The sequence below is a fragment of the Centroberyx affinis genome, unplaced genomic scaffold (assembly GCF_046629955.1).
Source record: "Centroberyx affinis isolate AG114_WGS23_722 - 3 ecotype Tasmania unplaced genomic scaffold, CSIRO-AGI_Caff_v1 ptg005578l_1, whole genome shotgun sequence".
NCBI classification, from domain to species: domain Eukaryota; kingdom Metazoa; phylum Chordata; class Actinopteri; order Beryciformes; family Berycidae; genus Centroberyx; species Centroberyx affinis.
Window position 1 is genome coordinate 16,673 of NW_027282806.1, and position 16,055 is coordinate 32,727.

The 16,055-nt window shown below is 42.2% G+C and overlaps 1 protein-coding gene across 1 annotated transcript; it reads right to left on the reverse strand.

The window, feature by feature from the left end:
• Positions 1-1,023: 1,023 nt before the first annotated feature.
• On the reverse strand, positions 1,024-15,130 carry LOC139667500 (arf-GAP with GTPase, ANK repeat and PH domain-containing protein 1-like). Its single transcript, XM_071546976.1, has 19 exons — positions 13,993-15,130; positions 9,682-9,740; positions 9,496-9,583; positions 9,298-9,383; positions 9,004-9,145; positions 8,775-8,909; positions 8,511-8,632; positions 8,139-8,300; positions 7,960-8,043; positions 7,576-7,680; positions 7,299-7,458; positions 6,485-6,613; positions 6,243-6,380; positions 5,880-5,939; positions 4,466-4,617; positions 3,784-3,874; positions 2,391-2,613; positions 1,884-2,187; positions 1,024-1,305 (listed from the first exon to the last, which is right to left on the reverse strand). The coding sequence occupies exons 1-19, from the start codon at positions 15,128-15,130 to the stop codon at positions 1,024-1,026; spliced, it is 3,660 nt and encodes a 1,219-aa protein (XP_071403077.1).
• Positions 15,131-16,055: the final 925 nt, after the last annotated feature.

Below are 16,055 nucleotides of genomic sequence, written 5' to 3' on the forward strand. Positions count from 1 at the left end.
CTTGTGTCATGCACAGCTATACAAACATAAATTATAAATCTCTGTCTTTGATGTCGAAGAGATTTTTTAAGAAGAATAATCATCTGGCTATCAAAGGAAAACCTAACCAAGAAGTTGTAAATCTCTGAACAGCTATAGGGTAACCCTTTGAGTATTATACACAGAACCAACTGTACAAATCATACAATAACAATCTTGAAAATGAAGCACTTTTAAATTTTCATAGTTATAGTAGTAGTGTTTTATCAATTCATTTCTGTACAGTTATTTTCTATAATCTTTAAAATATCCTCCCCTTCCCAGCCATTGGAGACTTTTTTTTTTTTTCTAAATTCACTTACACAGCATTATTTAAACACATGACTGGTTGTGTTGATCATAACACAGTCTATGCACTTTGAATTTGTAACTGATATTTTTTGTCAATAAAGGTGATAAACTTTGATGTCTTTAACATTGGGATTTCAAGCGGATAGAGACAGACCCAGCCTTGAAGATAGAAACATCCATCTCTCAAAACAGTAAAATTATTGCACTTCTTTACTTAAAGGCTCTAGGCTCAGATAGATGATGAATCATGAATCATATCAGTTGGTGTGCAGTACAATAAGTTCCTACCGAATTTGGCTGTTGGGGCATCTGGATGTCAGTTTCTTTGTCTGTCTTATGAAGCGTAGAACAGGGATGGTGGTGATTACACAGTTTTGTCAGGAGCATTTCCCTCATAGTTATGGTTAATCCATTCTAGCAAACTGAGTATGTCTGTGTCAGTATCAGTGGGGACCGGTGGCGTACTGAGTAGCCTCATCCCTGTCACACACACACACACCCTTTACAAACTCATTATCTGGCTTTAGAGGTGAGAGATTTGGCAGCTTGTTCATCAGTCCTGCCGGCCTGTGACTGTGTCCAAGCGTGAGTGTATGGGTACTTTACAGTAGACACTATGAGGGCAAAGCGACCTGTTCAATACCGGTGGACACACACCCACACACACACACACTATACCACACCACGTTTTGATTATGACACTGCTCTTCTCGAGCTGCTGTAACTCAAGCTGGTGGCGCTGCTCTTGTGGGAGATCTTGAGTGTCGTGGCAACCGATAGGCTCGGCGTCATGGCAACAGAGAAGCTGGGTGTCGCGGCTACTGCGAAGCTGGCTGTTGTGGCGATGGAGGGGGCCGGTTCATTTGGGCATCCGTACTGGAGCAAGATGTCAACACACTCCTGACTGCCAGCATTGCGTGCCAGTGCCAGGGCCGTCTGTCCCTGTGCATCTCGATACCGAACATCACCACCATACTGCAGGCAACGAGAGAAGAAAATAGAAATGATTAAATTAGAATTTATTTTACATTATGTAATGATCCTCTATTACACTTTGAAGGCAGATTTACCATATATGGGATAAATGAGAACATCTATTTGATTTGGCCTGATAGGACTGACTCTCCCCACTAGGGGATTCTCTAGGCTTTGTGTCGGGCCTTTCACACATATCAATCAGTTAGGACGGTCTGCTCAGTTATCTTGATTGCCACTTTCACCATACTGTTGATTTCATTTCACCATACTGTTAATTGTGGGTATACAAACAGCCTTGACAAGTAAGGCTTACGGGTAAATATTTTTGCATAACTCAACACACTGTTTAACTCTGATCCAATGTTTCACTGACATGATTTAAAATATATATATGTATTTCATAGCTTGAAAATACTGTACATTCACTGTGAATAGTTCTGTGAATAGATCTCTGTGGTGGTTGTAGCATTTTGTTTACATTTTGATATGAATGGGACCCTTAGTGGGGATGTTTTGTTGACCTCCTACATCACAAGCAGCTGTAACAAACGATGAGGAGAGGGATAGAAACATACCCAGACAAGCAGCTGTGTCATGACCACATCAGCCTGCTGACAGGCAGCGTGCAGGGCAGAGCTGGGGAGTCGGGGCGCCAAGGGGGACCTGGAGGTGAGTGCCAGGCTGACCGGGGTGTTAATGTCCTCCTTGGTGCAGTGGGCCAGGAGGAGGAGCAGTCTGGGGAGGTTGTGCTCCATCACTGCCAACACAAGACGGCCAGATAGCGTGATGTCTGACCCCTCACTAGGGGTGGGAGGAGGAAACGGCGCCACAAACAGCCTCTGCTCATATTTGGCCCTAATCCACGACTCCCGCTCCTCTCTGGACCAGCAAAGTAGAGCCAGGGAAACAGTGGGAATAGTATGAGTGAATACAAGGAGGTGAATGATCGGTATAACATTTTCAACAATATTTTTCTAGACTGCAGTCTCAGACACATAAGGTCTAGGTATGTAGCTAATACACATAACACATTTCACAAAAACAGTGTCACCCCTTATGCCTACGTGTCCCCCTGCCCTTACCGTGTGGCATCAGGTGTTGGCTTATGGTGGCCCAGTGTGCGCCCCTCCCAGATGCTGTTGGCCATGTGGTTGCCAATGGCACTGAGAACCAGCGTGAGCTCTCGTGGCAGGTCATCGAGGTCCAGGGAGCGAACACGTGACAGGTGGGTCCCCAGGTTTCTGTGGATCCCAGAACACTCGATGCATATGAGAGCGCCCAGGTTTAGACTGGCCCAGGTTGGATCTTGGAGAGGGAGGGCACACAGATCCAGGGTCAGGCAGTCAGTTCGATTTAAAATAGACTACGTGTATATACAGTAGTTGGCAGATTCCTGGTTTTAATTTGTTTTTGTATGCAGTCCTTGGTGCAAAGCATCCAAATGTGAACATATACTAGCCAGTTGAAAAAGTTGCCAGTTTGGCAGTGCCGTGCCAGAAAACTGTCTTTTATTGTGTGAAATTCTGTCTGGGCACGTTCTAAAGCAAGGCTGTCAACTGTGGGCCTGTGCGCCAAATTTCATCTTCCCTCAAAAGTCTGGCTCTTCAAAATGTTCCAAAGAGTGTACAATATTCAGCAATTGATCTCTTTTTATTCAGTTTAATCTTTTTGAGGAAAAAAATAGGAAAATAAATATTATAAAGTTATAATGATAAGCATTTTAAAAATCGCCACATAAACAATTAACCCGGATGAAAACAATAGTCCTCAAAAATACAATACTCATTCCTGTTGGCGAAATATATGCATGTATAGGATACGGTCACTATAGGAAACACAAAGATAAGTCTCCCTACAAAGACTGTTTCTAGTAGCCATAGCATATTTTCAGGTATAGAATTGACCCAACAATCCCAGCAACAGAACTGGGGAAAATCTAACCTGCGTTAACATAAACATGAGTGGTCACTCAATCCATTAGTCTCAGTGTCACTAACTACATGCATGATGAAACTGAAGTCTAAACCTTTTTTCAGTGAATATTTTAGTTTTACCAAGACAGAGTTAGCAAATAATTACAATAACTACTGAGTGTTTGACTGTTGCCCAAAAAATATTTTGGTTAATTCCAAAGCAGAAAGGGTTATTTTGGTAAATATTAAAAGTGAACAAAGTACAAATAACACTTTACTCTATGAAAAGATGAACAAGTAGTACTGATTTTGTATCAGCTGTTTTGAACCACAAGACTTGTTCTTTTTGTTTTTCGACTATGTTTGACTTAAACTTGACTTGGTTAATTCAAATATCAGCATCAAAGGAAAAGGAAAAATTGAAAGCAACGCATAAGGGTACTTTGGGTTGAAATAAGAAGAGATTGATCACGTGGAAATAAAAACACAGATATGAACATGTGTGAAAGTATGACTAAATAGCATGTGAAGAAGAGAAATACAGTTGGAGTGTGTCACTAACTCGGAGCTTCACAGTCAACACAGAAGTTGTTGCCCTTTGCGTTACGGATCGCCTGCAGAGCCACCGCTTCACTCTGGCTGTTCCTGCGAGCCTGTGGAACACATACAGGGTCAAAATAAAGGAAAGACCATACAGACTTCCCTCAGTGATGCAAGCTCTGCAATGATGTAAGGGTAAAGTACTGCACTCAAATAAATAAATAAATAAATAACATAAGGATTGTGATTTCAGAATCTTCCAGTAAAAAGGCTGTGGCATATAGATAAGATCATTATCATGTAGGGGCCATTCATGGCTTCATGATAGGTGGTTGATATCCTGGAACATACCATTGCCATTAGAAATGCATGATGGGATTGAGGTGATCATTCAGAATAGTTATATTAGTAGCCGTTCTAATAATTAGAGATTATTGGACTGATTTCATCCCCAGTCCAGTACAGAACCAATACAACCCTTCAAGGAGGACAGTTAGGTTGGCATTTCCTTTATTTTGACTATATCACACACACATACACACACACACACACACACACACACACACACAAGCATTCACACAAGTACTCGTAATGTTTTACAAGAGAGAGTAATTAGGAATGATCATGAATAATCTTTTCGTCTAACACAGTAAATCATAGTGTATATGCTGCCTGTGCAGTGTGCACTGTTTGAGCTTCCTTGCCTTGTTTTTGCTGCTCTCACACAGCTGCAGGCTGGCCAGGATCTGGCTCTCGATGGCTTGGACCCAAGAGTCTCTCTCCTCCATACTCTGGGCTTCAAAGTGCCATGTCTGGCCCGTGCTTGACACAATTAGGAAGTCAAAATTATCTTCATCTGACAGAGAAAAACATGAACAGGTTTGTGTCATAGGCACAGGTAGACTACAGCTGAAGAGACAGACAGGATTCAGAGTTGACAGGTGGTGGATCTCTAAGCAGCGCTTACAGAGCTACAAAAAAAAGTATTTTTCCCAAAGTGCAGACATCTGAACTGACCAGTCTACCAAAACAGACAATGGACAAATATATGCAGCACAATTGTTTCAATATCCTTGTTTATGGATGTAATTAAAGGCATTTCAGCTGCAAATTATTAGACCATACAGGATGATGTGTGTGGATGGATTTGTGTTGCCCAGTGATTTCAACATATTTCAGACATCTGAACATTCAGTAATAGTATTTTAATTGCATAGTAACAGATCATTTTAGATGCCAAAATTACAAAAGGCATGGGGGGAGGCTCTGGTATATATTGCACCTTCATAAACCAAAAATTAGCTAATTACAAATGCACAGTCAGTGCCAATTAATTTCATCTAGCCTCTGGAACAGTCTGTAGATCTGCAACATCACTTAAAAGTTTAATATAATAAACCAAGCCATGCCTGCTTTAAATGTTACATTTAAAAAAATCTAAAAAGCTAATGCAGTCATGCAGATTCAGAAATTAGCAACTTAAATGACACTTTTCTCTTTGCTTGTAGTGGTAGAGTTAAACATTCATGTCTGACAGCAATTAGAAATAACTAAGATTATAAATAAGTCCTTTTATAGATTGTGTAAGTAAAGGGTTCAATTAGATGTAAAAACAAAACTTGACCCTAACTCTATATTATTATTATTATTATGATTATTGTGATTATTGTGATTATTATTATGGTTATTATTATTAATAATGATAACAATAATAATAATCATACTCACAATAATAATAATCATCATAATAATCATAATAACCTTGTTGTTCCTAGTCATATTCAAGTCAGAGAGCTGTTTTGTAGTCAGTATACACACAGAATGGGGTATTGCTTATTACATTTATTATTTGTATAGCTGAAATGAAATACTCAAACTTTGCTGAGAATGATCATGCATACTTAAAGGTAAAATAAATTAAGATGCATCTAGAAGAATGTCAATGAACTAATGGAGATGATATGGTTTAATTCAGCCATGCTTGTCAGCAGTGTCATATATTACAGGATGTAATGTATCCGATGTGACAAGAAAACACAGAAGACAAGCAGACAGATTGACAGATTTGCACAGGGTCAGTGAGAGTTTGAAGAGCGTAGGCTGACAGAACAGCATTACCTGTCTTGTTTATGTTTCTTAAGCTACCAAAGCTTTTTAGTTTCCACATTTTGCGCTTGGCTACAGGGGACAAGAGCAAACGTCCCAGAAAAGCAAAGAAGAGAGAGAGAGAGAGAGAGAGAGAGAGAGAGAGAGAGAGAGAGAGAAAGCAGAGGCAGATCAAGGGAAAATGCATAAAAGTGATACAAGGCAAAACCATTTCTTCACATTCATTTTCTATCAACCTTCAATGATGCCTTTTAACATCATATCAATATTATTAGCATATTATTATTAGCATTATTGCCTTCATTATTATGTACTTATTATTATGGAACGATGAAAGGAGCTTATTGTAATGTCATCAATCAGACTTAGCTTTACCATCTGCTTGACCAATGGTTGCATCTCCTTTCTGGTTCATGCTCTTCTTTCTGCGGTGCTTCTTCCTGTCCGTCACTGGGGAGGCGGAGCCAACGTCTTTAGTGGAGGAGGAGCTGGACACGCCCTCAACTGCAGAGTCTGGTGGCAAAATCACAGGAAATATTCAAAATGAATGCTGTACATTTACAGAGATATATTGTGTCAAATTACAATCAATATGTTCACAAAACACATTTTCTCACCAACACTTTGTGCGTGGTTAGAGAGTGTGGAGGGGCATCGCTGCACCCCTCTATTACTCCTTAGGAATAGTGCTCCACCCAGTCCTTCCATTTCCTCCACTTGCAGGAGGCTGCTGGCACTCACAGGGACTGGAGAGATGACAGCAAATATGTGTTTATTCATACTAATTGAGACAAGCATTAAAATTAAACATTGCTTTTGCACTGATCAGTGGTTCATCCCAATTCTGTATGAACACCAGAAAAATAACAGACACAAAGTAATAGAGCAGAAGTCCCAGAAGAGACATTGAAGGGGATTACTTTTGTTCTTTCACACACCCTTGCAAAACTTTTGAATTCCCTGAGGATGCTCTCTTGTTCGCTCGCAAAGGTTTTGCATTCCCTTGCAAAATTTTGTTCATTCTGTCATAGCATGACCTCCCAAAGGACTTTGGAAATGCAATGTATTTACTGTAGTGCGGACTAACTGGTCTTTCCACCAAGCCACCAGTTTACGTCGTGCCTAAATATGATTGTTGTCGTCAACTATATTCAGTCATAACACATCTAATAGAGGATATCATCATGTAATTTTGTTTAAAAAGTCTGTGTGAAGACTGATTGTAGGGTGGTTGGGAAATGGTGGTTAGATTTATAAATAGTATATGTATAAATTGGTGTGATGCTTATGCAGAGACTTAGGGAAAAGTGCTGGTTTGATTAATTCTATTATACAAATGTTTCACAGGAGAAAGCGTTTTTTTGAGGGAACATAAAGTAAAATTCCCCATCATGGTGTAGAATGCAAAAGGCATGATGTGTATTGGTTGACCTGGGCTGACACCCTCGGGTCCCTGCACGTCTTTGACCCGCCCATTGAGCCCGACAGGCGGCCCACAGGCAGGCACAGCGCGAGGCGGCCGCTTCCCCGGCACCTTCACCGTCACCCGCAGCAGGTCCATCTCTTTCCCCGGGGCATTCAGCATGTAGTCCTGCCAAGACAAACGTCAGCCATTACAACCAACCGCCAGTCACCACTGGTGTTTACTGAAGCTGTAAACAGCATGCTGCTGTACAGCATTCTGGCAGCTGTCAACACACTGACTCACATTGACACTGGAGTGATAGGAAAGCATGCCATCGTTGGACAGTGTGACATATTTCTTCTTCCACTCCTTGTTGAGTGAGTTCCCACTGCGCTTCAGCAAGATGCTCTGGTGGAGGTGACAAAAGAGAAGAGTGAGGCTTCCTGTCTAATTTCCTGTATATCTATCTCACACATTTTGGCAGCATGATTACAGAAGCCAGCGGCACTGGCTGCCAAAAAACCCCCACAATCTATTCATCTGGCCAATATGGGGGATGAGAATATTTCATCATTCCACAAAATTAAATTGTCTTTACACGTCTAATTTAAAGTGAGTGCTGGTGTGATGTCCACTGCAGAGGCTTAAATACATCATGTTAGTGTCTATTAGAGGTCTGTGACCTACCTGTTTAATGGGAATGGAGCGTCCGCTGCCCAGATCCCCCTTACAGTCTGCACTCCTTCTGTTTGAGTCACTGCCTCTCCGGCCCTAGATGTAGAGCAGAGGAAGAGTAATCATCAAACAGATCAGAGACAAAAAAACAAGAAGAAGAGCGGTGTGGATGGTAATGGAGTGGTACATACTGTAAAGCGGGACGTGCGTCTGCGAGGGGCGCTGCGGACAGACCCAGGGGTGGCACTGTCCTGCCGCTCCCCTCTTGCTGTTCTGCAGATCTCTTTATGACTAATGACGGGAGTGGAGGGAAGGGAAGAGGAATAGTCGCTGCTCTGACCGCCATTACTGGCCTAGAGAAGGAAAAGAGGGGGACCAAGGAAGGGGGAGGGGAGGGGAGATAACAGTTGAACAGAACAGGGAGATCAGTTTGGCAACAACAGCATGCACGTTATAAATAGCCTGACAGATCAACTAAAACACACAATACACTCTCTCAAAAAAAGGTACAGACAAAATGTTTTTTCTGACAGTGTAGAACAGCTGGTCACTGACAGTTTTACCTGTCCTGGAAAGACTCCCGACACTGGGGTGGAGCCTCCGGAATGACTGGGAGAGTTAGGGAGGGACTTACAAGAAGCCAGTAGAGCAGCTTGCTTCTTGGCTGCCATGATCTTCTGAGCAGCTGTGGTACAGAAAATATAACATGAGCCTAAAAGACATCACCTCTCTGTATCTGCATCTTCTTCTGCTTCTGTTCTGTCTACTGACATCAACATTACCTTTGATGATGTGTTTTCTGGTCTGGCTTTGAATGGGAGACATACCATCAGTGAAGACTCTGTTCACGTTGAGGCCGTACGTAGCGCAGGTTTCATAGTAAGTGCAGCGCCGCACGTCAGAGCAGAGTTGTCTGGCCCTGGCATCGTCTATCACTCTAGGGTTGCTGCTGCTGATCTTATCTAGATAACACACAAATCACAAATACAACTACAGTTCACCTCTATCAACGAATACTTGAATGAAAGCACGGTTGTATTTATGTGTGTGTCTTACCCTGAGTGCCCACTACTATGAAAGGTATCTCAGTAATGGGCCGGTGGATGCCCAGCTGGTTGTAGATTCTGTAAACTTCCTGGAAGCTGGCTTCGTTTTCCAAACTGAAGACCAAGATGACTGCATCCACCCAGCTTGCAAACTGGAGAGAGGGGATGGGAGAAGAGAGAAAGGAGGAGATGAGAGGAGTAGTGCTTATAGGAAGATATGGCTACATGAGAGTAGGCCGATAAGAATAGGTCATGTGAAGTTTAGTTGTACACATTGTGCAGGTTCCTTCAAGTCCCGACCCACCTGAGCACCTGGGAGTCCTGTTTCTTCTCTGATTACCAACAGGTGGCTCTGTCCGTCAACCAGCACCTCCTTAATATACTGGCGCCCTGGCAGACACAGGAACAAGCCAGAGTCATTATTGACAGCTGTGTACTAACAGAGTCACAGAAAAACACAGAAATGGTGCGTGTCTGTGGATGGAGACATTTTGAAACAAACCATCAGCGTTCTCCAGGGGCAGGTAACTCCCAGTCATGTGTCTGTGAACCAGAGCAGACTTCCCACTGCACAGACCTCCCAAAACACCCTGGACAACACACACACACACACACACACACACAAATAGAGTTACCAACAAATTCCACTTAAGTATTTGTGATGGCGGTGTCTTACTTCTTCACTTACCAGGTGAAGTTCTTGTACAGTTTGGCTGATGGTCCATTCTTGACTGCTGGCACATGCAGCTGGACCCAAAATAAAAAGAAGGAGAGAAAGAGAGAAGAGAAGGAGGAGGGAATCATTGATATTAATGAAAAATAAGATCGGTACTGTAATGATGTCTGCCCAGGCCTGGCTGGATTCCTGAATGTAGAGTGTGGAGTGTCAGTGGCATCCGAGCACAACATGCTTCAGCAGCCAGGACAGCGAGCACACCGATAAAATCATCTCTCCGCTGCTCCGTACCTGGGGATAGGGAATATCTGCTGCTCATTCACTGATTGTCCTGTGGTCATCTACATTGCAAAATGATTTACTAATTTCTCAGAAATCTCGTGGAAAAGGGGGAAAGGAGAGTTTTCACTTTCTGGTCAAGGCACAAAGTCAAAAGTTTGATTTTCTAAAATCAATCCCAATTTTTGTGTCTTTTTTTGCATCTTATTGAGGTTAGATTTACAAATAAGACCTATAGTGAGATTATGGTTAGATTGAGTTAAATAGTTAAGTTTATATCCTCACTAGAAGGTAACAACCAAAAAGGACAAAGCTCTTTGGAAAAGGATAACTGTCAGCTGCAGTATATGAAGTTAGAGGGTAAGGCAGACATAAACAGTCATGTCCATAAATAGGCAAACTAACTCTTATACCAATTCGTAAAATTATCTGTTGCCATTTAATGAATGTAAGGGGTGAAGAGCTGTATTTCAATGTTCCAAGGTTTGGTTCAGGCTCTCTGCTGACTTTGTTGCCATGGTGCCTTATGGAACTCAGTTTCATGATAACTGGAGAAATTGTTGTGGAATTATGACCAAATTTCCAGTTAATTGGCTAATTATGACCATAATGTTTCTCCAGATGTGCTGGTTAATTGACCATGTACCAGGTCTGGTGCTGATAGGCAAAATAAGACTTATATAGTTATATCACAAAAAATGCAAAAAAGTGGTAGAGAGAGATACAGCAAGGTTAGCTGCATGTGCATCAAATCTATGGACCCATAGTGTTACAAAGCTTGAAACGCTTGTTTTTTATTTATCATTATTATTATTCAGTAGCTCGCCCTTGAAGACAATTAGGGAAAGGTCATTTCTGTCCCATTCACTTCAAAGAAAAAAAAAAATAGATCAATATTCAGTCTTAAAATCTTATTTTGTCTTGCCTTAAAAGAAAATGCCAACCTGTGGGGCATAGGTTGGCATAATTCCACTTGTTTCAGAAATTTTCTACTCCACTGGTATCAAGAAATTTTCACTTTATTCACAAGAATTTACACTGGAAACAAGTGAAATTATCTAATTACCTCAATCGACAGATTTTAAGATTTTAAGACTCAGTAGTAGATTAAATTACTTGTTGAGGTTGATATTTTTGCAGTATGGCCTCACTTAGCATTCTGGTTTTAGTGTCATGGCTCTCTCTAGAATAGCTGCAAAGATATCTTGATAAATGGACAAATACACACAGACACGAACAGACATGAAGAAGGTATCTGCAGATGTGAGAGGTAAATACAAAGCTTCCTTGCAGATAGATTCCTTGGGCGGAGCTGAACCAAAGACAAACAAATGTATGGCAGTATGGACACATGCACCCAAGCTCACACTCTGGGTAACACCATGGAAGAGCCAAGTAAAGTCCAACAGCGTTGAAACAATACCGTTACAGAGACACCGCGGGTGCTCTCACACCGAAGCTATTGGGTGACACTGTGCACCCGCCTTGCTGCGCTGTGTCCTGGCCACACCTCCACCAGGCCAGAGCCACAGCTTCGTTTGTCTCTTGGGGGAGAGGGATTCTAACTTTAAACCTTGCGACTCTCCCCCATCCCCATCTTTGGGCAATCCCCACGCCCACACTCCCCTCGATCAACAGCGTCACACCACAGACCAAATAGCATCTCTCACGGCTTGCTGTTGCCATGGCAACTCCATTTTCCAGAAGCCTCCTGCCTGGGTCTCTATACAATAAATGGTCTCATGGATACAGCAGTGTGTGAGAGACATAGATAGATGATGTCCAGTTGCACACACATGATGCTGAAAATGCGCCAGCGAGTGTTTCACACATACAGAGAAGGCTGAAAAATATTTTCTGAATTGAATTTCATCAATAATGTTAATCTGTCAAGGCCTTAATACTGGAATTATATGCCAGAATTAATAGTTCACATTTCTGCATTTCTGTTGAGTATGCTGCTCTGCAACACCTAAACACAATATAGAGTCAGTGAATGAATAGGCTCCATTTGTAGGCTGATTAACTCCATGCACAGAGCAGGAAGTGGCACTTTCCCTCTCTCCCACTCCTCAGATGAACACAGCTCTGTGTATCCCCAACCTTAATTATTCATGTCCCACTTACTCCTGACAAATTATTCAGAGCTTACTCCAATGCTACATCCTCTGTCACATATCCACATATGATATTCCTAAGAATATATTAATAAAGATTAAGGATTAATAAAGTTGTATTGTATCGTAATAGAGACGCCTAAATATTTCATCCAGTGCTTTCCTACCTTTTAACTAAGGCTTAACTCATTTCCATTGATTTGGTTTTCATGGTTGGGGGAACTGCTTAGCAATACAAAAATACATATATATACATAGTGAAAATGTTGAAAGCAGCATGCTTTCTGTACAATAGCTGATAGCATTTTACCAATGCAGTTATTGAATTTCTTCACCATTCAAATACCTTCAGTAAGATTTTAGAATCAAATGCTGGTCAAAGTTAAAGAATATGCAAAGAATGGACATGAATGTCACTGTGCAGCATGAGAGCTAAGGTTGGAACTGGAAAACTCTCAGTGAAGATAATTGAAGCCCACATCTTCCTATTTGCAACCGGTTTTATTGTTTATCAATGTGCAGCCAGTCACAATGTTAAATTGTAGCCAGTTTTGCAACAGTTTTGTTTTTTAGCTAACTAAGCTTCCATTCACTCTCCAGCAGACGTCTTGTAGGTCTAGGAGCTTTGTCACTTGTTGATTTTACTTCGGAGACAAGAGTCTGCCAGCAAGGTACCTGATGATTTGGCTTTATCTTCACTGCTGCTATTTTCACAATCGAGTAGCTTCACACCTATTATACTTTTTCATAGCAAATTTAGTGATCGATTGAATCTCAGTTATGTTTGCCCATTGTGCCATGATAGAGTGAAATCATAGTATTTTCGAAGTCGTCTCATCTTGTTGCTTGTGTGGTCTGATTGTGAAGTCACTGTCACAGTCTCTGTCACAGTTTTCAGATTATCATGGCATTTTCATCAAATGTAGTTATTTCTGTGGATTTTCGAGCTCTTAAAAGTACATTTTCAGATACATTGAGAGCCCTGGGCAGTAATGAATATGTAGAAACGTTCTACCAAACATCTCAAAAGACAGAAAAAGATACCCAACACTGGTGTCAGGCAGGGAGGGGCAACCATGGAGGGCCAAGAGTCTGCAGGTTTTCGGTGAAGTCAGCTAGTGTTCAGTTGGAATGAAAAACTGAATACACTTGGCTTTCCATGGCACATGGTTACCCATCCACGATACTGAAGTATTAAATTACCACCTCCTCACATTAACCTTAACCATTTCTCTTAAAGCAAAGCCAATGCCTGCTGCTAAAGTGTGCTTGTGTAAGACACAACTCTTCATTTATTTTACAAGTATGACCAAATGCAAATCCACTTTGCATGAAATTAAGCATGCAATCATTTTAATAAATATATTTTCTGCTTCATGCACTCGATGCACCTGATAATTGAATATTAGGTAATTAAGTAAATAAATATGCAATTCTGATTGATCACCTTCATCATACAGTCTTCTTAGTCGCTAGATTTCAACCCAACTGAACATTTACAGGATATTCTGAAGCAGCATCTGTGACAGTGTTTTCCACCAATATCAACCAAACACCCCAATTTCTCATGAAAGAAGTGTTGCATCTCTTCTACAGAGATTCAGATAGCTGTGCTGCTGGCTCATGAGGCCAAAAGCTCTATCATGACATTAAATCTTGGTGTTTCCTTTATTTTGGTAGTTATGTGTAGCACTTTGGGTCAGCAAATTGCTTAAATTCATTCTAGCCTCTAGAAGAAATACAGTATATAGAGCCAAAATGTATGAGATCATGTGAGCAGAAAAGTTGGTATGAATAAGTAGGCCTATCATAAATGTAATATTTTTATTTCAGGAAAGCCTAACATAAATGTTGGTCTCTGTGTGTGTGCACATGCCTGCATGTGTGTGTGTGTGTGTGTGTGTTTAAAGAGATCAGGGGGTCTTACCTTCCTCCTCACTAGACCCCCTCTCCACAGCTGTATAGAGGGGGGGTGCAGCATTGATGCTAGGTGGCACAGCAGTACTTTTGGTGAAAATTCCACTAATGAACTTGAGCATCTTGCGGTCACGAGCCGGAGCCCGCTGCATTGTTCCTCCCTGGCCTTCCTTCCCTTTCTTCAGGTCCTCGGAGAGAGAATGTAGGTCACTGTTGTCCAGGGTGCGGCTCTTACCTTTTCTTTGAGGCTTGGACACATGGGTGGCAGGAGGTGCAGGCAGGGAAGCGGAAACCGTCTTAAGCCTCTCCCCTTGAGGGCTGTCCCTTGTCATCATACCTGTAAATCCTCCACCGATGGGAGCCCCGGGGCGGATGAGCGTGCCCTTACCGTCACTGTCGGCCCAGGATGCCCTGTAAGGCCCGAGAGTTGCAGCTGCCATTATGGGGGACTGGTCCCCGAAACGGTTGTCCTTGCGGTCCAAAGTCTTAGCAGAGTTGAATATGCTCTGATTGGCCTCTCTCAGTTCCCACCAGCACGCAGAGTCGCCCCCTGCATGTGACCTCATCAGGACTTCAGGACGCTGGCTGACCTGCGGTGGGACAGAGAAGGGGAGGCTGCAACGTGAACGACTGTTCAGGTCAGCTCCATTCTCGCCCTTTAGGAATAGCATGGGTGGCTCCCTGTAGAGCTCTGTCCTAGGGCGCAATCCATCTGAGCGGGGTCCCTCTCTGCGCACCCCTCCCTCCGAGTAAGTCCCTCCATACACTTTGATTGGGTCTTTGACAGGTGGATGAACAAAAGGAGCTTCTTTGCTTTTACCAATTAATGCAATGTCTTTTTGGCATCCATGAGTTTCTCTCCTCTCAGGCTTTGCCCTGCTCTGAATGGGGCTGCCATGCTTCACCTGCACCTGTTCCACTTCCTCCGACTCTGTGTTCTCTTCTCCCACCACTTCTGCACATACAGGTCCTTCCTCCTTTTCAGTGGCCTTGCTCGCCTCCTCTTCCTCAGGACTCCCTTCTCTCCCTGGGAGAGGTGCCTTCTGTACTTGGGCCCCCGCTACATCCTCTGGCACAGCCTCAACCTTCACCAGAGTGAGGGAGATGAGGTAGGTGGTGCGTCTCTGTGGGTTGCCTGCTTTGCTCATTGGGGCAGCAGACTTCAGCACAGCAGCACCTGCTCTCTGACCTAGTCAGACCTGCAAACCACAATCATGGCAAGCAGGAAAAAGGCTGGTGCAAAAGAGAGAGAAAATCTAAGATAGAGAACAAAAATGTGGATAAAAACACAGATACATGATCAAATCTTGTGTAACTGATTATGTCTTATGTGGAGCATCTGAACTTCACAGGAATCCTGATTTCCTTGGGCTTTTAAGGCCTTGATGAAGACATGAATAGTCAGCAAAAACATGAGAATGTTTCTAGAGAATTGTGAATTAATGGAATATATTTAAAAGGCTGAGCCACTCGTGAATCAAGTCTAGACTGTTCTCTTTTTTTAATGCCTCCATTAATCCTCTTCTATGCACACCGCTACTACTGGTCTCTACCACTGATTCATTCATAATCCTTTCCTCTGTCGGTGTTGCTTTCTCTCCAAAACTCATTTATTCTATAGAATGCCGACATAAAGACACATGAATGAATGAATGAATGAAAGAAGATTTTTTTTCTTCAGTGTTGATGTCCCTGGTTTCAGCCTAGAATTATGCAACAGTCAACAAATGCGGTCGATCTTTTTCTCGATTAAGACTGTACTTAATACAGGAGTCTGGCTGAATGATGCCACCTTACTATGTGTCTTGGCTTTGGCTCAGATCATACCTTCATTTTCTCTGAAAAATATCCATTGTACAATTCCTAATACATTTGATTTGTGTCCAAATAAAGAATTTCTCTTGCCATCAGATTCTGATGAATATCAAATGGCACATCAAACAAGGCAGACAAAAACAAGCTGCAGTTGATCAGTCCAGGGGAAAAAAAGCAGGTGAAAGTGAATAGGATGAGAAAAACATCAAAATGGAAATCATTCACTTGTCACGAAGCGTCTGGTAGCTGGAGTCTCCA